The sequence below is a fragment of the Podarcis pityusensis genome (assembly GCF_964106645.2).
Source record: "Podarcis pityusensis genome assembly, chromosome: 5".
NCBI classification, from domain to species: domain Eukaryota; kingdom Metazoa; phylum Chordata; class Lepidosauria; order Squamata; family Lacertidae; genus Podarcis; species Podarcis pityusensis.
Window position 1 is genome coordinate 62,065,296 of NC_138032.1, and position 27,488 is coordinate 62,092,783.

Genomic DNA, 27,488 nt, shown 5'->3' on the forward strand with positions numbered 1-27,488 from the left:
ATGTATTTTTGGTTTTATCACATCCGTGCTCTTCAGAAATAAATTAAATTGTTGAGATTTTTAATTGCTACCATGAGAAACACCTTAAAATGAAAGCATACTGCTTTGAAAAATAAAAAATATTAGAAATAAATATATAAATTATATAAAGGGTGAGTTGAGTTCACAGGTGGGCCACCTGCAACCAGGGAACTGCATGGGGCTTCAGTCTCTTCTTTCACAGCCTCCCAACAATTCCTGAAACTGCTCCATTCTTCTGATCTGAGTTCCTTTCTTCCTGTCCTTTCTGGTTTGTAAGATTTGCTGAATATAAGTCCCCCCCCCCCAGCTGTCCGAGAACAAATTGGTAGGCTTTTGCACTCACTTTCTCATATATGTAATCGACACACACATTCTCTCTGGCACAGGAATTACTTTCATGTGCTTTCAGAATAGTACTTATATTGGTGTGTTATATTAAAATCCTCTGTATACAGAGTAACCCCATAAATTCCAGTAGGGCTTTCTTCTGAGTAGGCCTGCATAGGATTTGGAATTCTATGCAGAATTCTAGATTATGTCAGGACACATTTGTCTCTGGCTTCACTCACCTTCAGTCTGTCCACTGGTGGCATCCAGCCCCTGAGAGATCTATCCTTTAAATTAGATGTGGGGCTGCTGCTGAAGATTCAGAAATTTCAGGAGGTGCAGGATTTAGTGGCTAGGTTGCTCACCGGTGTAAGACCGTTAGAGCATATAACAACAATACTGACCCATCTGCTCCGGCTGCCAATTCATTCACGGGCCCAATTCAAGCGCTGGTTTAGACCTATAAAGCTTTAAACGGCTCAGGACCGCAATACCTCAAGGACTGCCTCTCCCCATATGAACCAGCCCAGACCCTGCAGTCACCATCTAAGAACCTTCTTTGTTTGTGGGCCACAAGAGGCCCACAGGTTGGCAACATGAGAACGGGCCTTCTCTGTGGTGGCTCCCCGCTTATGGAATGCTTTCCCCAGGGAGGCTTGCCTGATGTTTTCATTATGCATCTTTAGGCACCAGGCAAAAAAACATGCATCTTCTCCCCAGCCTTTGGCTAGTTAAACAATCTGTGGTCTTTTAAACTGGGCGGGGTGGAACCGTGTTGTTGTTTATTACTGTGTTGTATAGTTCTGTGTTTTTAAGTTGTAAACCACTGTGTGATCCTTGGATGAAGAGGGATAGAAATTTAAAAAATAAATATTCAGGTAAAAGTTGTTTTTATCCTTACAATTCTCGCACTTCGGTCCTAGTAGTCTAGTGGAACAATAAATGAATGAATAGGTACATGAACAAAAAGTAGGTGGGACCCAAAGGGGTTTGAATGTGTGTGCATGTGTGTATACACATGTTCTGTGTGCGTGCACGCACACACAGCGTTCTCCAGAACTTCTTTTTGAATTCCTATGACTTTCTACCGCTATTTGGTAACTAGCAAACAAAAACCTTTTTCAAATACAACAAAGCACTTGCTGGCATTTACTTTAACAGTTTGCCCTTTGAAAACCTCTTGACTACTTATAGCACGGGTGTTAAATGAATATAAAATTGAAGGGCAAAGCACTCAAGTCAGCAGATGGCCAGAGACCACAGCCATAATTTTTCACTAGAAAGTGAAATGGTGGCTTTGCTGCGGTTTTGCAAGATTCCAAAGCAGGACCAAACTGTGGTTTGCAGTTCTGTTTTGTAGGGAGTGCTTCAGCCACAGTTTCCTGGTTCAGGCATCATGGGGAAATTGAGGTTTGACAAATCTGGAAGTGTCCTTTGCATTTGGACAAGAGAAAGGAGAAGGGCTTGTTGCTCATTCCTCCCTCAATAGAATTCAGTTATTGAGTCAGGAACATTATGTCTGAATTTCTCCAGTATCTCAATGATTCATTTCTATACTTTGGTGTTTCAGTTGTTCCATACGCCCATATTTTGTTCTTAGGGTGAAGACAGATACATGTTCTAAAGTGTGGTAGAAGTGGTTTTTAATATGCATTTTCAGCTCTGAGCAGAAATGTATATCTATTTTATTTACTTATAATTAAATTTGTATCTTGCCCTTCCTCCCACAGGAGCCCAGGATGGCATGTTCCTCAGGATGTAGTAGTGGTGGTTGGTGGACCTTGGACCTGGGATGCCAATTAGATGGGACCAATGGGCAGTTAAAAGGCAGCACATGTAACTGTTAACAATGGCTGCCCTAAACATCCAGGTATATGGGGAAAGATTATTTCCCTCATCCAGGTTATTCACTTTCAGGACGACTTTCCAGAATAAGGAATAAATTGGACTAGAGTCTGGGAACAGACTCTAGGAGGAAATCACTACCCGTGAAACTCACTGTGAGACCTTGGGCCAAACACTGATTGGCCAGATAATGGAAGGTTGACAGAAATGACTGCAGCAGTTCAAATGATAGACTTGGGAGTGTGCAGTAAACAGAAAACAGTGTTTGTTTGTTTTTTTATTATTGAGGGAAACTTTCGATTTCTTCCCCTTCCTCTTTAAACTCCATGTGATGGGGCAGTGCCCCAGTTGTCCTAAGTAACCAGCCTCCACTGGGGGACAGCAAATGTGAGTCACAACCACTTTAAATGCATGTTTGTCTTTAATAGAGGGGTTTTTTTTTCTCCATTGAATTCCAGTTAATAACAAAGTCATTCTCTTAGTGATTGCGTAAGATTGACACAGTGATACATTGCAAGCTGTGACTTAAAGGATGTGAGTTTAAGGGCACAAAACCTATTATTAGCATTATTTTTGCATGTTTTGTTTTCCATTCCAAAATGCCATTGTATTAAATAGGCAATTTAGGAATTTCTTGCCTTGATGGGGGTAGATAGGTTAATGGTTCTTTTCTCCTCACTTGAAAGCAGAAGGACATCGTGATGGTTATTGACTTTCTCAAGGTGTACTAATGCCTGATGGCTGGAGCTGCAATTGAATTTTAGATAACTCTGTATTGCTGTAGCTAAATTTCTAGGAGAAAAAGTACCAATTGCCTACATTAAGAATTTCAACCATTCCACTGTTAGAAATTAACATTTTGAACAGAACTGGAAAGTTCTTGTGATTCCCAAGAAAGAGAAAGAGACAGTTAAGCAGAAAGATGATATTATTAATTAGGTAATACAGCTTGCATGTCAGAGATTTTGTGTGAATGTCTGGAGGCAGTTGGGAGGTGGGTGGTGGCTAGCAGATTGAGATTGAATCCCAACAAGACTAAAGTACTGTTTCTGGGGGACAGGATGCAGGCAGGTGTGGGGGACTCCCTGGTCCTGAACTGTGCCCTTGAAGGACTAGGTTCGCAGCCTGTGAGTTATTTGGACTCACAGCTGTCCATGGAGGTGCAGGTCACGTCTGTGTCAAGGACAACTGTCTACCAGCTCCATTTGGTATACCAGCTGAGACCATACGTGCCTGCACGCTGTCTCACCAGAGTGATACATGTGCTTGTTATCTCCCACTTGAACTACAGCAATGTAGTTCCATATGGGGCTTCCTTTGAAGGTGACTCAGAAACCACAACTAATCCAGAATGTGGCTGCCAGACTAGTGGCAGGGAGCACCCGCTGGAACCATATAACACTGCTTTCAAATGATCTACATTGGCTCCCAGTACGTTTCTGAGCACAATTCAAAGTGTTAGTGCTGACCTTTAAAGCCATAAAACGGCTTTGGCCCTGCATCCCTGAAGGTGCGTCTCCATTCCCCATCATTCAGCCTGGAGATTTAGCTCCAAGGGCCTTCTGGCAGTTCCCTCACTGAGAAAAGTGAGGTTACAGAGAACCAGGCAGAGGGCCTTCTCAGTGATGGCACCCGCCCTGTGGAATGCCCTCCCATCAGATGTCAAGGACGTAAACAACTATGTGACTTTTAGAAGAGATCTGAAGGCAGCCCTGCATAGGGAAGTTTTTAATGTTTGATGTTTTATTGTGTTTTCATTTGCTGGAAGCCACCCAGATTGGCTAGGGGAACCCAGTCAGATGGGCAGCATATAAACAATAAATTATTACAGTGGTACCTTGGATTAAGTACTTAATTCATTCCGGAGGTCCGTTTTTAACCTGAAACTGTTCTTTTTTTTTTTTAAATAATGTTTATTAAAATTTTCAAAAATACAGAAAGTAAAAAGTTAAGATACATTCAGAACCTTATTTTCATATATCCACTTTCTGGGACTCCCCCCTTCCCCCACCCCTATCATATTCCTGTTTCATATTGTTGGCTCCACAAGCTCTCAATTCTGATTAAAAACTTAATTTGTTTAGACCATTGTTCGAATTTAAAATTTCTACACTCCTCATCAATACCCTTGATAAAAAGCCAAAAATTTCTTTCCCAGGGCCCACCCCATTTTTATTCCACAATTTCCCTTTTTTTAATAATAAAGACACCCCACATAATAGAAATATCAGAAATAAGAAATAAAAGATATAATAGATGAAACAAAACCAGTTCAAAAAAAGAAATTGACAAGCCTTTGGATTTTAGTTCTCCCCCTCTGTCCCCGGTTTAATTTCCCCCTGACCACCAGACCATGTTATCCGCCTGGGATTCTTACAATCCATAAATCGCCTATTTTCCCCCAACTCCTTGCTGGTTTTTTTTTTTTTTTTGTTTTTTTTCCTTTCATAATTATTATTTAAAACACTTAGCTTCAGATCTTTAATAAAGCTCCCCCCATTGTTCTTTCCAAATTGTAGTCCAGTTTCCTCTTGTTCCGCTGCTGAAACGTTCTAATTCAGAAGCTTAGTAAGTCTGCAGGGATTATTGTTATTCAGGAACAAAAACTTGCGTTCAGTCCCTTCCTTTCTTCAATAGAAAATTCTATTGTCTCCTTTAGCTGTACACCCTGTAGACAAAATATTATTTCCGTTTTGCAGCTTTCCCAGAAGATAACCAGTTCTATAAAATTCCAATGGTATTTTTCCACTTACGACCATCTTTGTAATGTCCCGAAACTCCTCTAGGGGGATTGTTGTAACTTTGTTTTCTCTAGTCCAAAAGTCCGATTGTTATCCATGTTTTCGCCATTTTGTATCCAAGTTTTAAAAAGTTGTAGCAAATTGTAACAAATTTAGCCAGCAAAGTTCTCATAATAAAATCCTCTCTGCTTTCCGACATTGACAGCTACTTTGACAGCTGTCAAAATCTCCGACTCTTTTCACCAGGCTCTCTCTTCAATCACCCCGGTTCCCAGGGGGGGGGGGTTACGTTTCTTCTCCCTCAATTCGTCCTCCAGCACAGTTCTTATAATTTCCCATCGTGGAATTCTTAGTTTTTATCAACAATACAAATCTTTTTGGACCTTGGTTTCCCCGTCCTTGTCTTAGAAGGTTTACAATAGGGGGGGGACTGACTTCCTTTTTGGATCCCCCCCCGCTCGTGTCCAAATCGAAAGGAAATTCTTTTTTTTCCTCCTTTTAAACCCAGTTTCCAAATTACTCACGGGTTGTTGTTAAAAAGTCCGAATTTTCAATGGAAGAAGTCAGCGCTCTCCGCCGGATGGCATGCGGCTGCGCTCGGCAGGGATAGCAGAGGACTCAAAGCACCACGCTTCTCCCCGGCACCCGATCCGTAGCCTTTAAAAAGGCTCCTTCACGAGTCGGGAGGGCGCTGACGGTGCCAGCCGAGTCTCCATGTCCACGGCCCTCGTGGCCGTGGTTTTTAAGGGTCCCCGCATCGCCGGTGCGGTAGGACCCAGCCCCTGCCGAGCAGGCTCCCTCCGGAGCTCGGAGGGAGTCCGCCATTCGGCGATGGCGCCAACCCGGAAGTCCTAACCTGAAACTGTTCTTAACCTGAAGCACCACTTTAGATAATGGGGCCTCTTGCTGCTGCTGCGCCGCCGGAGCACAATTTCTGTTCTTATCCTGAAGCAAAGTTCTTAACCCAAGGTACTATTTCTGGGTTAGAGGAGTCTGTAACCTGAAGCGTATGTAACCTGAAGCGTATGTAACCCGAGGTACCACTGTATTATCACTACTAGTACTACTACTATTGCTATTATTCTGCTGTGGGTTCCATCAGTCACTCTGACTGAAGGACTTGCCTACACTGCCCAAGGCAATATGCCTCTGGATACCAGTTGCTGGAAACTGCAAGTGAGGAGAGCACTGTTGTCCTCAGGTCCTTCCTCCTGGCATCCCACAGGCATATGTGAGAGCAGAAGGTTGGACTAGATGGGCCTTTGGCCTGATCCATCAGGACTCTTCTCATGCCCTTAATATTTCCACAGTGCAATGCCCCTACCACAAGCCTGGATCCCTACCTTGCCTCGGGAGGGACCCTTTGTGCTATACCAGAGTAAAAGGGAGGAAGGATAAAGGGAAAGATCACAACCATAAACTGTGCCACAGAACACCAAATCTGTTTCTCAAACATTGCTGCAGTGGCTTTTCTTTGCAAATCCTGTGTCTGCTTCCCATCTCTGGTGACCCTTCAGTTATTCGCTTCCCTCTGCACCACAGCAAACATGTCCTTGATCTGTTTAAAATCCTGATTTGCTGCCCAGAGCTTAAGAGCTATGGAAGGTCCCCTAAAACACAACTGCACATGATCTTACATATATGGCTGTTGTAGTCCAGTCATCTATGTAGGTCACATGCAGTTTGGAGGAGGGGAACCTACTACAAAAATTCATGTTTTGTGAATAAATGTGCTAAATGCATTTTTATGCAGCTTTTTTTTAAAAAAAGCAGAAGGATGCAGAAGGGTGGACTTTATGAATAAATGCATGCAAAACCTGACAGACAGGAAATCTCATTCTGCTGACTATGGTTTGTACCATGTTTGCCAACTATCTTGAGCAGCTTCAACTTAAGCATCTTGGCCATGTCCAGAATGCACAAGGAAAGAAATCTCATTGAACTCACATAGAAGCTCTCTGATATTTAACTGCCAACTTTGCTCTGTCTTTCACCTGTGATTCCCCCCCTATAATATAGTTTTCCTTATACGTTTGTCCAATTTGTAAATATTAAGAGCAATGGAACGGCACAGTAAATATTTCAAACAGTTTTGACTTACTCCAAAAGGACCTTATTTTTTCAGGAACTAATTTATTATTGGATTAATTTCTCCCATATTATAGCTTAACAGATGTGTAGCATCTGCAACTTTTTATGCAACCTAATTCAAGTGAGCATATATAAATTTCCCACAAGCTGGCTTCTCAGTGCTGGCCAAGATTTGTATAAATGAGCCTTTAATCCTTATGAAGGCAACTTGCAGCTTATGGGAGGGTTAGAGAGAAGCCCCCAAAGTCCATATTATGCTCAGCACAGAGCAAAATGTGTCCCTCTGTCTCCAGCATCCAGCTTGCTTCCAACTCACTCATACACAACTCTCCCTGTTGTTCTCCTATGTAGCACCTAGCTGAGGAGAGTGGAGGAAAAACCATCCATTAGCCTGGAGTGCGCCATCATTTAGTTGTGACTCTTGTAACCTAGTTCATATTTTGGGGTGCTGATGTGGACACTTAAGTAGCCAACAAAGGAACTGGCTTGGCAGATTCGGCAGCCTCTTCCACTGGACTCTATCCCTTGCTGGGTAAAGGATCAAAGGCCTGGAAGGGATCCACAGAGACCATCAAGACTGACCCCCCCCCAACTCATAACAATACACATTCCCCCCCCCCCCACATTTTATGGTGTCTCCCTCACAGTAAGCTATGGGAAACCTGTGTGCATGTAGCAATGAAGGCGTAGCAAAACAGTTCCTCATCCAAGGATCTTGTTTGTGTCTAGCAATATGATCTACTATTGCTCCTAGCAATGAGCTGCTTTTGATAAAAAGGTAGAGCCTAGCTGAAGATACATTGTGAATTGTTGCACAGATATTTTAGTATTTTATTTAGTTGACATGTTACGTGTTAAATCTTCCTGTTGCTTGCTGTAGATCACCTTTACTGGGGTTTGCTTTAATCTCATCAGCCTACAAACTCAGCAGCAGCAGCCTCTTTTTTCAACTGGCACTTGACCTTTGCTTAGTCCTCCATCACATAGTCTTCTCTCTCCCATCAACCTGTAACTTACCATGTTTATAAATCTATCCCATAAATCAGCAAGTGTATGCCAAGTCACCTTGCACATACTAAACGAAAAGTGAAGCAGCCAAAAATAAATTCACCTGAGAAATAGCGTGCAAAGCTCTGGCTCAGCTGTCTTTCCGGCAGGCTGTAAAATCTAGGCTTGAATAAGAACTGAGCAAAAGAACCAGAGAAGTGTCCCAAATAATAAATCTAGCATTGTATTCAGGTTGCTCCTTTTCTCCTTCTGAGTATCTGGATTTAAGATGCTTACCGGGAGTTTGGTTGCAATCCCAAGATTACTGTAAATGAATAGTGAGGTCAGAGGCAATAGTAACTGTTCTTAGCAGCTAAAAGTCTTCATCTGTTCGTGCATGGATGAGCTTGCAGTTAGATAAAAGGTGATGTATCAGAATCGTGGTGTCAAAAGAAACAAGTTGCAAAGCAGCATGGATCATGTTGTTCTTGGAAAGTTTTGGGAATGAACCAAAATAATAAAGCCATTTTCTTTCTGTCGACTAAACATGCAGACAGGAATTCAGAACAGAAAGGGCAAGGCATATAGAGGCAAGACACATACTCATCTGTTGCCAGAATAGAAACAATGCAAATGCAGCTTAGGTGCTGGAACAGAAGACTAACCTTGAAGATGTGGGTCAGTATAATGCTACTTCGAACCTACATGAACAAACTAGGAAGGGACATGAATGGGTCATCTCTCTCTCTTCTCTCTCTCTCTCTCTCTCTCTCACACACACACACACACACACACACACACAACACTTATTTATTAACTTACTACTTTGGCGTTCTCCTTCTTTGTTCAGAAATTTGCTTTTAATAACCCTAACTGAATTGATATTTTCCTTCCCTGGCATCTCCCTGTGACATCATCACCAGCTGGCATTGTTTACTTCAACCAGATTCCTGCTGGTCTTCCTGAGGTGCAAAGTTTTTCAAACTGTGTGTTGTGACATTGTACTGTGTCACGCGGACGCTCCTTGCACTCCTGCCAGGGGTGGAAAGGGGTTAGTTTAACCTCCAGTTTGCTAGTAAAACTGAATTACCGTGTCACAAAGTGATGCATGTCTAAAAAGTGTGTCACCAACATTATAAGTTTGGAAAGCTCTGCCCTAAGATTTTAGTCTACTCTCACCTCTGACAAATCAAGACAGCTAGGATAGCAGTTCTCTAGCATTTGTGTGTGTGTGTTTAACTTAGATGCCACTTAATATATCAAATTTATACAAATTGCACTAATTGCACTAATAAAATCGCAAGGCAAAAAGTAAGTGCATATTATCAAAATGCAGTAAAAAACAAACAAACAATAAAATGTTAAACAAACATTAAAAGCAGAAATACTGAGCAGAGTGCTCTGAAAATTATGTCTGGAGAAGCCTGGAAGTTGGAGTTCCTTAAGGTTGCCAAAAGTGCTGCCTCATCACAATAGATGGGATATAGAAACAGGTTAGAACTTGCTTTTGCTGGGAAAGGTACTGGGGAATTATATATTTTTCATAGTTGCAGTTCAATCACCATTGTATCGCTTTATGTTGGAATGGCAGCGCCTTTGAATTCTTTGCTGAGTGCCACAGTGCTGCATTGAAATTTCAATAAAAAGGTAATAGAAGAAGATTAATGTAAACTCAGAACATTTGAGTTGTAAAATCTTGTAGCTGCAACAAACCAAGTAGGTCATCAAATCTAACTCCTTGCTGTAAGGCAGGATATTGCACCCTTGAAGCATTCTTTAATAGGTGAGTCTCTACAAGTCCTCCAAGACTTCACAGTTTTTCTGGGCAGGACTAATCTTATGTGCAATTCCACACGCTGTTGTTTTTCTTGTCCCATTTAAGTTTTCTATTTGATAGGCAAAGCTTTTGAAAATCAAAAACTCCTGGGCAGGTGGAACATTTATGAATGATGCATATAGTTAGGAAGTTGTGCCCTGCTCCTCACTAGTAACAAGGTTATATATATATATATATATATATATATCTCACATGTTACCCTTGGAACATAGTGGGCTTTAAAAAACAAAAAGCAGGGTAAACTGCATTATCATTCAGTCAGCCAAAGCCAGTCATCATATACCCTTTACCCCCCATAATGTTTAGTGTGCATCGTATGTGGTCAGAATATACCCACTGGCTCTTGCTGATTGGGCCAAAGTAATTGAAAACCTGCTGAAACAGCTGCAAATCTGATGGAACACAAGAGCAGCAGTAGTTCTGAACCCAGAGGGAAAGTTTCCAAATAAGCATTTCTGTTCAGGCTCCATTTGTTTGGCTGGGGGAAATTTCGTCTATATGACATTCTCTGGCAAACCCTCTAAAACATTCATAGAAGTGGATAGTGTATTAAGGTTGTCAGGATTAATTCTTGTTGTTTCCCTCGGAGCACCGTCAACAGAAAGAAAGAACCTTTGGGTAAGGCAAGGAGGCCAGCCATCATATCAGTGCCTACAATCTTCTGTAGTTATAATGAGTTACAAGAGATTTTCCATGGGTAGAATTTGGGGCAGTAGATAGAAAGGCTTGTCGCTGTTGTTGTTCTGTGGTCTACATAAGCATATTTCCTTGGAAACCTATTGAATGGAAATATCTAACATTCTGGGCTTTTGTAAAGCTGGATGGTATTATCTTTTCTTTTCATCATTTTATATGTTCAGGGTGAGGAAGAATAAATATGTGTCAAGCCTATTCATCAGTTCAGAATTAGTTCAGGTGTACTCATGATATATATTTATGTAGGACTAGGATAAGGATTGTGGAATTCACAAGGGGCTGTGCGATTCAATAAGCTGATTTGGAAAAAGGCTTGATTTTCCAAGACAAGAAGCACTGAGTGAGTTGCTACAATCTGCCGCACACCTTTTTTCCCCTTTGCACTCACTGTTGCTCTTTTCCATATATTCTCAGTAAGACCTAGGCTGGTATCCAGTTATGGCATCCCTCTTTCACATTGGACTTCAGCTTGTTCCAATAGGACTTACCTTTTTTTCTTCCATCCCCCTGCACGCCTCCAAAATCAGTGCCAGAACATTGTGGCAGCAGGGTTAGTTGTGATGAAGACAAGGACTGCAGTGGCGAGGGTCAGAGCATGGTGTTGATAATGCCAAGGTTGCAGGTTTGATCCCCATATGGGGAAAGGAGCTTTGGAAGTTTTGTGACTGTGAGCACTTCTAAGATTTGCATAAGAGAAAGAATTCTGCCAAGCACATCTTCTCCCATCACTACGGCAGCCCTGTGACCTGGCCACTCTAATGGTGAAGCAGAGACTGAAAAGTAGTGTTGACGTCTGATTTCAACGTATCTATTTAAGCTAAACATCCACTTCTTTGTGGAAGCCCGTAGGCTTCCAGTTTCTGGTAATATGCTTCATCATCCTTCAGATAGTTGCTTGTGACTATAACAATGCCATAATGTCTGCAATTTTATTTTATTTTTTTCATATTTGAAAGAACCCGTGTTCATATTTGAATGTGACATTTCAGCTGGATTTCCTCTAGCTTCCATCTGCTACAGGGCAAACAAAACCCTTGTGAGCTCTCAGAGTGCTACAGGGGACATTGTGTTAAATGTCTTGCTGTCTCCATTTAAAACAATGAAGCAGCACCTGAGGCTTGGAAGAAGCACATGGTTTCGGTTTGAGAATCTAAGGATTATTACCGAGTCCAAGCAACCCAGAGGCAATCCATCTAAAATGTCACATGTGAATAAAAGTATTTGGTTTTGTAGAATGATCTTTGATGTCATTTTATTTTTCATTTCTTTGGTCGTTTTAGAAATGTATTGGCCTGTAGAATTCAGTACCACACTGGGATATGTATCAAAAGGGAGAAATCCCGAGGCCTGCTAACTTACTTTTCTTAAATGAATAATAAAGAGGAGCTTGTAGACTTCGGGAGGAGGCTTTAAAAATTAACTTAATGACAGCAATGATAATGCTACACCTAAAGAGGGTAGTGGGGAAGAAACTGGGAGAAGGTGGGTGGTTGGAAAAATAAGGAACTGTACTGTTTAGGATAACAAGGGGGAAACCTGAATAAACTATGAAAAATGTTGTGAAAGGTGTTGGTAGTGGGTGCAGCAGAGCTGTGGTTATGACAGTCTAGATCCGAGATTTAGGGACTGTAAGGCCAGCCCTTTTCATGAGGTAGAATGAGACTCTTGCCTCAGGTGGCAAGTGAGTTGGAATGGCACCTCTAATCCCCTATGCTGTTTCTCATCACCAACACACTTAGGGAAGGCAGTTGTCCATCAACTGCCACCCTGTCTAATCCTGCTTGCCACATTGCTGTGGCTTCTTAATTTCAGTTGAGTCTCTATTGCCACAGCTGCCTCTGCTCACTGTTGACTACTTGCAGCCAGGAGTGTGTTACCTCAATAAAGCCGTGCTCACGTGAGGAAAAGGAGCAGAGTTGGTTACAACTGTGCAAATTACCGAGGAGCAGCTGGCAGACCTGTGCACCAATTTTTCCCCACAAGGAGGATTAAATGCTGTGACATTATCTGAGGACATCCCAGGGTTCTTCTTTGTTCTGCTTTCTGGCGAGGATGTTGCTTCTATCTTTGAGGAGAGGCACTGTGGGAAGGGTTGCGAAGGTCCTGCTCTACCATTTACATTTGGCAAACTGATCTGATGTTAAGTGTGCGTACTACCACCAGAGTAGACTCTACTCTGCAACACACACTGTGAGGAACTGCCTTTGGAGAGAGTCCAGAAGCTTCCACTGGTGCAGAATACAGTGCCTAGTTGCTTTCAGTGACCAAGCAACTGAAGTATATGACTTCAGTTCTGACACAATGGTTTCCATTACACTTCCAGACTCAACTCAGAGTGCTGGTAAGTACCTTTAAATCCCAGACCAGCTTGGAACTAGCTTGTTTAAAAACTCAGCTGCATCCATTTGAACCTTCCCAACCCTTAATATTGCCTATGGAAGCTCCACTTGCAGGCTGGTTGGCTGTTACAAGAAATGACTTTTCAGTGATGGCCCCATCATTATCAAACTTCCTTCTGTGGATCTCCCTTGCAGATTGTTGCTGAATGAACTGTGAAGACCTGGCTTTCTTTTTTACTTATTGAGACTAGTCCGCTAAGCATACTTTAATCCCTATTGCTGTTTTAATTTTGCTTTTCTGTTTTTCTGTTGATGAAATAAACCGAATTGTTACTCTTATTGTAAAATGTGTATATTGTTTTACTTTGTGTTATGATGTGAAATGCCTTGAGAAAGCTGTATAGCCCTGAAAAGCAGTTTACAGATAAACAAGTAAATATCAGGCTGAAGCAACTGTGCGTAAATAGCCAAAACTGACACAGAGTCACATATTCAACTTTTTGAGATGTTTGGTTTTATTTAACAGCCTGGAATGCATTGAGAACAACTTGAATCACATCCTATTTATCAACATGAATGGCAGAAGAAAAGTGGTCTGTGATTTGGAATTCCCCTGTCTCATAATGATTAAAGAAGGATGGTATTCAGTGACATGAAGGGACAGTGACATTTTATTATTATTATTATTGCACTGGCACAGGGACAAACAGTGGAATGGTCTGCTGTCTGATGGTGTAGAGACCTCTCTAGGGTTGGATGGAAAGATTCAATCTATACTATTAAAAACACCTCTAGTTTTATTCTTACACAAGGCGTCAACGTTTTTGGAAAGCCTGATTGTTTGCAATTGAATGCAGTGGTTCATGGTGGTATGCAAACAGATTTTCTCTAGTGCAAGCATCTGTCAAATCCATCTGGTGAACTGCCTATTCTTATAGGTCTTATTGGAGATCTTGAATCATTTTAGCCAATCACTACTTTTTTAGGGTGCAATCTGCTAAGGAACAAATGGGAGCTGTGCAGTAGCTCTGGTATGCTTTTGCAGAGCTTCTGTCCAAAATGAGATTGCATTTTCAGTGAAATTGCACCTTAAATACATTCCTGAATGTAGGTTTTTGTCTGTCCTTACACTCCCTTATAGATTATGACCTCTTTTATGAAGAACAACTGGTTTTGCTTCTCTCAAAGAGCAATGGACAGTCAATTCTGCATACAAATCATTTTTGGTTTTTCATACTGTATCCTAGTACCTTCTTTCATCCAGTTAACAACCCATAACCTCACCTGCTTCAGAGTTTTCTACTCCTTCATGTTTCCCTCATATTTAAATATCATATTTTCATTTTCTCCACAGGCATCACACAGAATTTTTCAGTCTAGGACTGCAATCATTTGTAACAATGGGCCTTACATACATAGGATTGGGATGCAAATCTGTTCCCCCCCCCCCCTCTCTTCACACAAATTTTCTTCTGAAACTGAAGTTCATCCTAGTCCAATTTCACATTTGCTGATGTGAATCTGTTAATTTAAGTAAGTTGTGCACAACAGGAATGATGTGGGGTTTAGATTATTTAGAACTTGCCTTTATCTTACCTCTTGTCTTTTTCCTACAAGAAAGCTATTTCCTTCACAATCTTTTGTTTCTTCCTTTACTGCTTTTGAGTATTTTATTTTTCTATCATTTGGGATTTCTCTTTTCCGTATATCTCAGAGTTGTTGTTGTTTTTCTTTCTCAATCCCTTAAGAGCTGTGGTAGTACAGTGAGGAATCATTCGTACAGCCTGTCATCTCCAGACAGTATTTTAATTTTCTTTTGGCAATGAGACAGGGCGGGCAGCGTGCTGGGCTGGATATCAATGCAGTGTAGCTCAGATACATTGAATGCATTCAACTTCACTCTGTACCATCTCTAGGATGTGTTTTCTCATGTGTAGCAAAGGGGCAGAAGAGCCACAGGGCTGGAGATGGCTATAATGAATGGCACATTTTGCTGTTCCATGCTTTCTGACACATCTGAGCAGTATCAATATTTGGCACATAATATGAAGCTCAGAATGAGGTATTGTTTCATGTAGCATGTTCAGAGCGCAAAGTAGGAAAATGTTTTAACATCTGAATGGGCTAGTTGCTTGTTGAATTCCCACCTCACCTCTTCCCACAGATTTGGTAATATGAATGCATTCCAGCTCATTTTGGACAAATGTTTTAGTGGCTTCTGCACAGGCTCAGACCTTGAGTGCAAATGGAGGATTTGCATCTAAAGATATACTATGAATTTTCCTTAGGCCTGCAGCAGGGGCATAAAAGGTTAAACTGCTCCTCCATGCCTGCTCTAATCTCATTAATTATAACCCCACCCATCCCCAGATGATGCAGTCTTCATTTTAAAAAATGTGCCTTAAATGCAAATATGTATTTAACATGCTGTTTGGAATTAAACATAGCTTAGCTATGCAGGTGATCCTAGTGCATTGTTCGTGGACCAGCTCTGCCATTTGAGTGGCTGTTTGGTATTTGGGACTCCCTGTAAGCTACTATATTGTTGCTGGCTTAAGTTGTTGGACCTTGCAGTTCTAGAAGGAAAGAAAATATAAAGTCAATCATACAAACATCAAATCTTTCAATGTCTACATCTTAGAACTCCTCGTGTTTATTTTGGATTATAGAGACAGTAGCTAATTGGAAGTGCAATGTGGTATTTGAAAAGGTGTTTGACTGGGTGGTGTTCTCAGACTTTTGCATATGGAGAGGTAGTGTCCATTGCCAGTTCTAATTTCATAACAATCTAAGCTGTAGTAATTTTATTTCTATCCCACTGTCTCTCCTAGGAGCTCAAAATGGCATAGATCATGGGTAGGCAAACTAAGGCCCGGGGGCCGGTTCCGGCCCAATCGCCTTCTCAATCCGGCCCACAGACGGTCCGGGAATCAGTGTGTTTTTACATGAGTAGAATGTGTCCTTTTATTTGAAATGCATCTCAGGGTTATTTGTGGGGCCTGCCTGGTGTTTTTACATGAGTAGAATGTGTCCTTTTATTTAAAATGCATCTCTGGCTTATTTGTGGGGCATAGGAATTCGTTCATTTTTTCCCCTTCAAAATATAGTCCAGCCCCCCACAAGGTCTGAGGGACAGTGGACTGGCCCCCTGCTGAAAAAGTTTGCTGACCCCTGGCATAGATCCTCACAAGAACCCTTATCTTGTGATCCTTATTCCTCCTCCCAATATTGTATATTTTTTAAATGGAGGAATCTGGATCCCTTACCATGGGGGGAAGTATCACCTGGCTATCAAACTGATTTCATTATTGTGAACTGGTTTGAGAACTAGTATAGTTGAAAAGTAGCATAGAAATACTGAAAAATACATTTTAAAAAAAAAGAGAACCATCACTAGGGTTTGGATGTGAGTGAAAGTACTAAGACCCCTTTACAAGCTGAAGCTTATAAAACAGCATTGTGTAACCTGGGTATTTTGGTGTCATGGCATCAAAGACTGTCACAACAGCTTTTTCTGTGGAAAGTGCTTTGGGGAGAATTCTGCTCAGATGTAGAATTCTCATCGGCTGTACTAAGCTGAATTTGGGGGAGTTACATTAGGATGGGTCTTTTTTTATAAGAGACATTCCCTAGGAAACTGATTTAGCTTAATGATAGAGCGTGGTAATTATTTGCTGCTTAATTGCGACAATTTAACATACATTCCATGCACTTGGATGAATTTGGTTCGAAGAATTAAGCAAGTGGTATTTAACCAGTTAAGTGTGCGATATCATGTCCTTCACTATTTAATTGCATGCAAGTTGCAAAAGAATATTACTAGGAGGTGGAGCAGAGGGGCGGCAATGCAAAATGAGGAGAACAACATACAGGCAGTAATTCTTGTGCAGTCCATTAATCAGGTTCTTACAATAAGGTTACCAGATTTTTTTCAATGAATCCAGGGACACTTTTCAACTACAATGGATTTTGTATGGGACTGATCTGTAAATCCAGGGACTGTCCCCTGGAAATGGGGACGTCTGGTAACCTTATCTTACAATTCATCCTTGGATTCCATTTATGCTTCCTGCCACAACAGCAGCTTTTCTGAGAATCTGTCATTTACGAGCACAGGCTCAGTGACAAACGTGTCCTTGTAAAATAATAATGGTTTAATGCTATGAGCTAGAGAGCAGTGCCCTGAAAGATGGACACCTATTATTCGTCCCCTTCCTCTCAAAATTATAACATTGGCATACATTCAGAGACCCTGTCCAGGCTGCTGATTGGACCTCAGGGGCCTGGCTGATGTCCTAGGTGGCTTGAAATACTGCTCTAATTTCCATCTCACAATGCCATTCCAGGACATGGTGAGAGGAAAAGCAAAATGGTGGCACCAAGCCAGATGGTATGTCAATAGCAGCACTGCTGCCTCTGCCTCTGCCTCTGCCACTGCCACTGTCACTGTCACTGTCACTGCCACTGCCACTGCCACTGCCACTGCCGCCACCACCACCATTGCAACCCGCTAAACCCATCAGGACCCATCAGCATAAAGAGTGGGGAGAGGAGTGCCACCAAAGGGCACATTGCTGAGACACCTGTCCAAACTGATCCTGATTTAATTTCATTAAGTATGTTATGGAATTACATGTTTGGACATGGTCTCAGAAATAGCCTTACCTTAATATAAGCAAGTTTCTGCAAAATATTTCCCATACCTTGATGCCCACAAAGGAAAACCCACAATTGATTGATTGATTGATTGATTGATTTGGATCATTTTTTCCCAGCGCTTCAATCAAAAAGGCTCCCAGAAGCCTAAGAGTCCCTGCCCTCAGATTTACAAACAAAAATACACAACACAAAAGAGGAAGAAAAAGAATGGGAAATGGGGAATTGGAAAAGGACAGCAATTCTCAAAAGTTCTTATCTTGACTAAGTTGGGCTGGAGCCTCATGGAGCCGGTTTCTCCGCAGAACTGATGGAGTGCCTCTGCTTCCTATCTCTCCCATTTGAGGAATGACTCTTTTTAACAACTGGCAGCTGGAGGGTTTCATTGTCGCCATCCCAGGTTCTAGCATGTGTAATGACATAATCAAGCAAGACTGCAACCTAAATCTTGTGCTTTCATTCAGTATTAAACATAATAACAGCTTAACTGGGAAATGGGAGATGTTCCCTAGCCCTGTTCTGTAAATGTCTGGGGTCTCAAGTCAAATGCTTGGTGATTTTTCTGCCCCTAGATTAGGCCGCTGGTGGGAAAACTTGGCTCCTTCTCCATAGCTGCTGAAGGTCATTAGTTCTCAAGGAAAGAATTCCTGACTAGAGGTGTTTGGAAAGATGCTGCTGAGTTAATGACTGTAAAAAAGAAGATTTCTTTGGTTTAATAGACCTTTCAGTTGTGTTTCTTTTCTTGATGCTCTTTCTTCCCTAGAGTTAAATAACTACCTATGTAAATGTCGCAATGCTACCTGAGAAAATGAGATTAGCTCCAAGGTTTTAGTTTGGCCGCAGCTATTCAGAATAAAATGATTTTGTGTTCTGTATAAAAATGGAAAACCATAGCTATCATTAATACTTTCTTAATATTCTAAAATATCTTTCATATTTAATATGGGTTTTTTAAAAATTTACATGTAAGTGATAATTTTGCTTGTTGAACTCTAGTTTTTGAGTGACATATCACAAAGATACCCCCAACGTTGTATTATAAAGATGAACACCTTGTTTCCTAAAACACTTTGTATGCTTTAATGTTATTTTCTTTCTAATTTTAATGAGCATTTAAAGTTAACGACCTAAGTTACTTGGGTTTTCCTCACCGTTTCAAGCATGAAAAATCATTTTTATGAAGAATTCTATTCAACTGAAAATTCACCTGTCAAATATTATCTGTTAACAGGTTTTATCTGATTAGTGGAGGAGTTCCTTTTATTATATGTGGAATTACAGCGGCAATCAACATAAATAATTATGGGATAAAAAACTACGCAGAAGCGCAATTGTAAGTATTTCAGTATGCTTTCAGGCTGTCATATCCCATCATCATTCCTGCTAATAGAGAACTTAGACGGTTGAGTGGTTATACGATTGAAAGTGAAATGGGGCCACCCAAAAATATACTTAGGGGACTACCTAGATATGCAGAAGTATATTCAATTGTGATATAAAAGAAAATCTGGGGTGGCTGGCTGAGGGGAAACAGCCTGACAAGTACATGTGGAGTCCCAGAATACTGATTGCTGTTGAGCCTCTATACATGGGGGGGCGGACTTCTCAAGAAACTAGAGAGAGAACATCTGAGCCACTAGATCTTTAGGAGTCAGGCCCTAACTACACATTACATTTTTTAAAAATCCTAACCTCAGGGGCAGGCAAGGTGAGGGTATATAGTTGCAAGGAGGTAGGTTTTAATCTTCCCCAAGTGACATTCCTGAGGTAAATTGCCACCTCTCACACTGCCCTTGGCAGTAAGAGAAATGCAGTCATTGGCACCTACAAGTAAACATCTCTAGTTCCCTGATGCGGCTGCAAGGCCTGCAGCTAATGTATTGTGTAGTTAGACCAGGCATAGGCAAACTCGGCCCTCCAGATGTTTTGAGACTACAATTCCCATCATCCCTGACCACTGGTCCTGTTAGCTAGGGATGATGGGAGTTGTAGTCCCAAAACATCTGGAGGGCCAAGTTTGCCTTCGCCTGAGTTAGACCTTTACCTGAGGGGGAAACAAAGACAATGTGAGGGTGTGGGGAGTGAGAAAGACAATGGAGTGGGTGGAAGTGGACTGATCCAGCCCTGTACAGTTTATAGAGAATATTCTGGAGGAGAAGGTTAAGGTTAGAGGGAGGAGGGTTTGTGATATAAGGTTAAAACACACACACACACACACACACAAACACGTGTGTGCATGCGCACGGATACACATGTCACTGTTCTTCAAGGATGTTTCAGGAGGAAGGGAAGGTAAGAGAGCAAGTTTAGTGGTTTAAAAGTCAGCCTAGGGATTGGAAGAGCCACGTTCAAATCCTTATTAGTCACAAAGCTCCCCTTGGGTCATCTCTCTGTCACAGCTTAGCCTAACCTCCCATGTCTGCCACCTTGCACTCCTTGGAGATATATGTAATACTGTAGAACATAAATGAACATTTTACATTGTCCAGAACGGTCTCCCACTAGTATAGCTATGGGCCTGAAACTGCCCTCTTTCCCCATGGTGTCTGAACAGCATTGTAAGGTTCCTGCTCCAAGCTGGCTGGAGCACTGAACAGAATCCTTTTTAGAGGAGTCCCCGCTTATACACAATATATTTGTATTTCTAATGAACTGTGATAGATAGCTTAATATTAATTAAGTGCCGCCTGAGCTGACTGGATTAAAGGCTGGTTTGCCACCTCCTTTGATTGAGGTTTTTTCTTTAAAAGAGTGGGGAAATATTGACATGTTACTTTTGTCTGCTGCTCTTCAAGTAGCTGAGAGTAGCCTTGTAGCTTTATCAACAACCAAGGGAGGCTGCGAGGGCCACCCTGCGAGATTCACAGCCAAGGAATGATATGAAACTGGATTTCCTTCAGCTCAACTCAACACTCTAGACGGTACATCACACTGTCGCTTTTCTGAATCTGGAAATCGCATGCAAAGAGCCCAAGCTCCAGGCTGTGTGGCCTGATGTATGCTAAATTGCTTTTTAAACTTTATACCCCTCGTTGTTTTCTTAGCCCCCAAGTATCAATTTTCTTCTTTTATAGAATTGTTTGCACACGGGCTCAACGACCCTTCAAACAGCAGATGGCTTCTCCTGGGCTTCTTGAGAGAAGGAGAGTAAGGAGAATGCCAATTAAAAGTTCATTTGCTAAAAATATACATGATTCAGAGCTCCAAACATGTACAAGGCTCAGTTGCATCGGGGTGCATGTCCCCGATCAGTGGACCACTGGCTTCTCATCAGCATTTTCTTCAGCGCTAACGATGCTGTGAAGGTCACGTATTTCAGTTCATGCTCAAGCAGCCTTCACCAACCTGGTGCCCTCCAGATGCTTTTGTACAAAACAGCTGGAGGGCACTAGCTTGGCCAAGGCTGTGCTAAAGCATTGGTGTAGAGTGCTCTTGTAATGCCCTGGCATATAACCATTATACACATTTTTAACATGTAAGGAAATGAAAGCAAACTGCACTCTGACTTTATGAAAATGCTTTTAGTAAATTCCTTTTTTTAGAAACAAGACATTAGATGAGTGAAGAGCTCCGGCAGACTCCTCTAACCAGGGCGTTGGGGAGGGCTGCTACTCTGCAAATTCTATCATATTAAAACTTATTTATTTCAGCACGTGTGATTAGGCAATCACTTATAATCAACAGGGTATTAAAAGATCTCATTATTTATGTTCATAAATTTGCGAGAGACTTTCCCTTTGGCACTGTTGCAGAGGCTGTACTACTTTAGTTTAATCACTTTAATCACAGGCAATCAATACCAGATATCACAATGTGAGCAGAAAACCATGAAGCAGGTGGGGTGATAAAATTGCTTAGGAGAGAGAGAGAGTGTGTGCACTACAGATTAAGCAGCAGCACAGTGGGTTGCGTGCCTTATTCATTTTTAATAACGTTACTACAGAAAACTTAGATGCCCCGACATTAGCGTGCTCTTTATGGAACTGATTTTTGAAGTGTCTCCTCTTGAAAATAGCAGCATCCTACCACTGGGGATTGCTCCAATATTCCTTGGCATAAATTGCATAGATCTTGATTTCTTTTCTTTTTTGATTTTTTAAGGGACGCACACATGGATTCCTGTATTGTTTTTATTGGATGACACTGTTGATAAGCATTTGAAAATACCTGGATAGTTTTGTGTGCCTAAGAGCATAGCATAGATTCAAAGGTGTGTTCTTTCCAAGCCAAAGATATTTGGTCAGCCCAACTAGCTGTGCTGCATGATCAGAGAGGGTTACACCAGCATCCTCAGTAACGCTAGAGGAGAGGCCTTGTGTACCTGAAGGAGCGTCTCCACCCTCATCATTCAGCATGGACCCTGAGGTCCAGCTCTGAGCGCCTTCTGGCAGTTCCCTCACTGCCAGGGTTTAAATCCCCCACTCAGCCATGAACTTCATGGCAAATCACTGCTTCTCAGCCTAACCTACCTCACAGGGTTGTTGTGGGGATTGAATAAGGAAGGGGAAAACCATGTACACTTCCTTGGTCTCAATGGAGCTTCCTCCACCCACCCAATCTGCTTTGTTAGGGGGTCAGTCAGGAGAACCCGCAGAACAGATATGGGGAAGGGAATCAAGCATAAATGCTTGCAATAATGGAACAATCAGAAGAACGCGTTCAATACTACTAATGTGTTCAAAACTACTAATTTGATTTCTTTTTGTTTAAATCTATTCTTCCCCTCCCCCCTCCCCCTTTGCAGTTGTTGGATGGCATGGGAGCCAAGTCTCGGTGCGTTTTATGGACCAGTTGCCTTCATTGTCCTGGTGACTTGCGTTTACTTCCTCTGCACGTACGTGCAACTGAGGCGTCACCCGGAGCGCAAATACGAGTTGAAAGAAAGGACGGAAGATCAGCAGAGGCTGGCAAGTCCTGAGGTTGGCCACAGCCACATCACCGATACTGGATCTGTCTCCCAGGCGACATGCTCAATGATGTCTTCTTCCTTGTTGGAAAATGAGCACTCATTTAAGGCTCAGCTCCGAGCTGCGGCTTTCACTTTGTTCCTGTTTACCGCCACTTGGACCTTTGGTGCACTCGCTGTTTCCCAAGGACATTTCTTGGATATGATATTCAGCTGCCTCTATGGAGCATTTTGCGTTACCTTGGGGCTCTTCATCCTTATCCATCACTGTGCAAAGCGAGATGATGTCTGGCATTGCTGGTGGTCCTGTTGCCCATCTCGGAGAAACACATATTCAGTGCAAGTTAATGTCCGGCCAAAGGTTAACGTCAACGGGGAAAGCCAGGTCCACGTCCCGTGTCTCCAAGAATCGCCTTGCCCTGCTAAATCTGCTGTTTTTAATCACCCAGCTGCTAGCCACTGCAAACTTACAAATCTACAAGCTGTTCAAAACCACGTCAACTGCCTTTCACCCGTCACGCCGTGCTGTGCAAAAATGCACTGTGATCAGCTGCTGGAAGACGACGCTCACATTCATGTACACAGCGAAGGAACTTTCAGGCCCAACATGCACATCCACAGATGCTTGAAAAGCAGAACTAAGCCACGCTACTTCAGCCGGCATCGGTCTGCGGGGGAAAGAGAGTACGCTTACCACATTCCTTCCAGCGTCGATGGCAGCATCCACAGCTCACACACAGACAGTCCGCACAGTGCGCATGATGGCCAGACGGGCCACAGGCGGGCGTGTTGTGCAAAAAGCGACCCATATCCCACCATCAGTCAGCCGGAAAGCAGCGATGCAAGTACTGTGATCTACAGTTGTGCTACGGTGCCAGAGAGCGAGACAGCGCACCATGCAGCTCATTTCGAGATGCATCCGCGGACCCAGTCTTTACCATTTAGCACAACCAGCCACAATGGGATTCTAAAGGGGAACCTGCACGAAGCCATGATCTACAGTTCAGACAGTACAGGAAATATCAAAACGGGGCCCTGGAAGAATGAAACTACTGTGTAGTTGGGCAGCCCAGCTCTTCTCCTTTTGCAGCTCAGACCATCTTAGGCTGCAATCCTATACACACCTGGGAAACGAGCGCCATTGGACTCAATGAGGCTCACTTCTGAGTAGACATGCATAGGATTGCACCGTTAACCTTTGTTTTCCTCCTAACCTGAGTAAGATTCTACATGTTTGCGTAGCGCATCAGTAAATTGTACAGGTTTCTCAACCTATTGTTTTCTTAATAAGAAGAGGCTTTTAAAAAGTAGCGGTGGTTTTGAAATTATTTTTAAAAGAATTATGGGACATAGTTGTGGGGGCTGGGGGGTGTTGGAAAATAAACCTAGGGAGTAGAATACAAGGCAATATCCTTTGTTACCACTCACAGTAATGTTTTCCTTTCCTTTTATTTTATTATATATTTTTAACTATTCTGCATTAGCATCAGCCACTTTGAAATGCATATCAGCCTTTCCTTCGTCATTCTTATGGAGGGGGGAGGGAATGATTTTGGAAGTTACGATAGTGAAAGAGGAGGAGGAATTTCTAACCAGGTTTAACACAGCTCCTTAGACCTATGAAGACCACCTGTAGCATACGGCCTGTAAAATCATGCAGTGTACAGTCGCTGTTACGTCTCTCTTCTGCTGGAGAGGAATACTAGGTAACGTCCTTTGTTGACATCTATGGTGCTGTGTTGGTTGTTATTTCTTTTTGTTCCTCTTTTTTTTTTTTTTTTGCATGACACACAGATCGGGATAATACCATTTGCTGTTTTCTAGTGTTATCATGTGTGAAATGCAGGGGCGCAGGGGAACCAAAAACCTTATTGTAAAAGGCCGTGGCTATTCATGTTGGTATTACTCTAGAGCATTTTGAATCTATGAAAAACGGGAGGGGAGAGAAACCCACCACTGCACTAGTTTTAAGTGGCACAATCCTTTGTATAAGGTTATATGATAGCTTTGATAAGGGTCCACTCTAATGTCTCTACAGAGCATGCACTATTCATTGTATGTGGCACTGTGCAGTGTAATAGCAGCTGTCTCCATGAGTTTCACTTCTTTGTAATTATGCCTTCTGGAACCAACCTGCAAGCTGTTCTACAATTGTCTTTTTTTATAAACAGCACCACCAAGTACAGTTTATCATTAACTCTTTGAGGACTACAGTCATGCACTTAACGAATTACTTAGGGCACCATCCAGCTCAAGTTCAGCATTTTGGAGGACCATTGCTTTTAATGGAAAAGGGGAATACACTCAGTGAGTTTATTAAATCTAACCCACTGAAATCAATGGGACATCAAAGTACTGAGTTTTTACTGGATCCTTCCCTTCATCTGACTTGGAGCTGTGTTCAAGGAAAGACTTGTACATGCAATACTAATAACAATGTAGTCCAGAGTACTCAAATAAAGGGGAGTCTATCCATTTTTAAGACTGCAATTCTTTCTTTCTTTCTTTCCTTCCTTCCTTCCTTCCTTCCTTCCTTCCTTCCTTCCTTCCTTTTTAAAAAGCCCCTTTCTAGGGAGTGAGCCTCACTTGAATGCAGTGGGCCTTACTTCCAAGTAAGCGTGCATGGGATTGCACTATAAAGAAATATAATTTTAAAGATATTTATTTATCAGTTCCACATTTTGGGTGAAATCCTTTCCTTCCCATGCCCTTCCGTCCTCTGCCAAAGCAAATTCGGGGTTGTCTGTATACTTCCATGCAAATTTGACCTTCAATTGCATGACTTTTCATTGAGTTATTCTGCTCAGCTGCAGGATATTTTAGGGTCAGTAGCATTCTCTATTCAGGAAGCTTTAGGCAAAGGATTGGTTTTTTAAAAAAAAACAAAAACAAAATAGATATCCATGAACATCTGGACACAAGGCTCCAACTGACAACGAAAAATAGAATTATAATTACCCAGTTTTTTATTTAAAAAATCAAAAACTTTCAATAGAGTCTGGTTATAAATTGATGACCTAAAGTGAATGGCACTATACAGCCACAGAGGGCAGGGCAGAAGGAGTCTTCAGCAAAAAAAAAGAGACAGAGAGAGAGTCATATTTCCACAAATAAAAAACAAATGCAACAAGCACAATGTTATACGGCCGCCAAAAGAAAATTTATAGACATATCACACACGTTCCAAGTATCCATTACATTAATTTAGGCAGTTCCCTGGGGATGTGCATTATTTTATAGGGGATTATTTTGTCAAGATCTTTGCAGAGTTCAACTCATTATGTGTTCTTATCAGCATGTTATGAATCCCTCCCATTTATGATATGTAAAAATATATTTCCTTACAGTGTACATAACAGATGATTATTATAATTGTTGGAATGTTATATAAAAATGTGTGTCAAGATGAATGTGTTCTGCAGTGTTTGCAGGTGGGAATTAGTACTCAAAGGGTTAATGCTCAGTATCTGAGTGCAAGGAATTTCCTTTTTTTTCCTTTCTGTATTTTTATAAAGTTAAAATATATATTGTAAATTACAGCAGATAATGTATCCATTGTGTGTGTGTGTGTTGTTGTTGTTGTTGTCGTTGTTGTTGCTGCTGTTGTGTGTATCTTTCGAAGGTAAACAAAGCAGAATGCACTAGGTGGGTGTTGAGTTTTGAACAGTATTCAGCCTTTTTATGATTGCTTCTTTTAGATGATGCAAAAAGGGGAAAAAAATACCCTGAGCTTTATAATGTATATGCTGTATATGCTTGAATTGTCTCAGATCTAAAATACAGTATTTTGCAACGTGTGCATAATATAATTTCTTTTTCATCATTTCCTTTTTCCATGTATATGTTACTATCATCCCACAACATCAGTGCAACTATATAAGCGTAGATATTATATTAAATGCCACCTCTCTGTATCTCAGTGATATTTATAATACTCTGTAATAGCTAAGTCATAGAAGGTCTCTAGAATTATGCAAAATAGTCCACACACATACACTCCAAGGTCCAGGTGAAATAGTCACGTTTCAGGAACAAAATCATTAAGGTTCTCCAGCTTGTGTTTCTATTGCCAGTGTTGTTCTGTCCAACAAAACGAGAAACTACATAATTCAATGGGTGCTGCTTTCCACAGACGATCTTCTGTTACAGACCTCTCCTGAAGATTAACATTCAGTATTGATGATACAACTTCCGTATTGTGTCTGAATATAAAGTTAGCAAATACTTCTGGGCTAATTTGGAAACCATGTTATGCAATAATCTGTTTGCATTATTTTTTTTAAAGAAAATATACAATATAATTGCAGAGTAGGAGAACATGATATTAAATAAATTAAAAAATGTTTTGTAACATCAGATGTGACCCACATTCATTTTTGCGCTTTTGACTCTCTTTTTTTTTAATACAAATATTTATATAAAAAGTTAGTTTCACTCTTTTGTTTTTTTCTGCTTATAAGCATAGTTTATGTGTTTCATATGCTCCCTTGCCAGCTCCTGGAATCAGACACATTGTCTCAGTAATCTTCCCTAGCTGAATGAGGAAACACATATCTAACCCAATGCAGAATCTGGGGCGGCACACCATAACCTGTTTAAACAAAACTGGAATCCCACTGAACACCAGGATCAGGGGTGGAGCCTGAACTCATTCCTTGGTCCACCAAATACCTGACCAGCAGGATTCCAGGTTCTTTACCAGGCAACATGGATGGAATCCTATATACTGCGTATATATTTTGTTGGATGAAGGTATTCATGCAGCATTCTATGGTACCGGTTGTCTTTTAGTTGTGGGCATATTGCTTAACAACTGATTTTTTAAACAATTTGCTACCAGTGTAAGACAGTGTGCCAACCATGTGAGCTTTAAACTGTAACTTTATGGGAGAAGCATTTTGACAAGCACAATGTGAAATACTGTGCCGCCATCCTGTGCTGTAATGCAAGGTACCATTCGTGGATTTTATTTTCTCTAATTAGCTGCTGTTTCAAGCAAACATTTTCAGATTTAAAGGGCCATTAAGTAAGCACAACATTGG

The 27,488-nt window shown here is 41.5% G+C and overlaps 1 protein-coding gene across 2 annotated transcripts in view; it reads left to right on the forward strand.

The window, feature by feature from the left end:
* ADGRA1 (adhesion G protein-coupled receptor A1) overlaps window positions 1-26,483 on the forward strand; it is a 310,905-nt gene extending 284,422 nt beyond the window's left edge. For both annotated transcript variants that reach the window (XM_081007127.1, XM_081007128.1), the window contains 2 exons: window positions 18,772-18,873; window positions 22,285-26,483. In XM_081007127.1, coding sequence (XP_080863253.1) covers window positions 18,772-18,873; window positions 22,285-23,506 — 1,324 coding nt within the window. In that variant the 3' untranslated portion in view covers window positions 23,507-26,483. The remainder of the gene's footprint in view (window positions 1-18,771; window positions 18,874-22,284) is intronic.
* The last annotated feature ends 1,005 nt before the right edge of the window (window positions 26,484-27,488 follow it).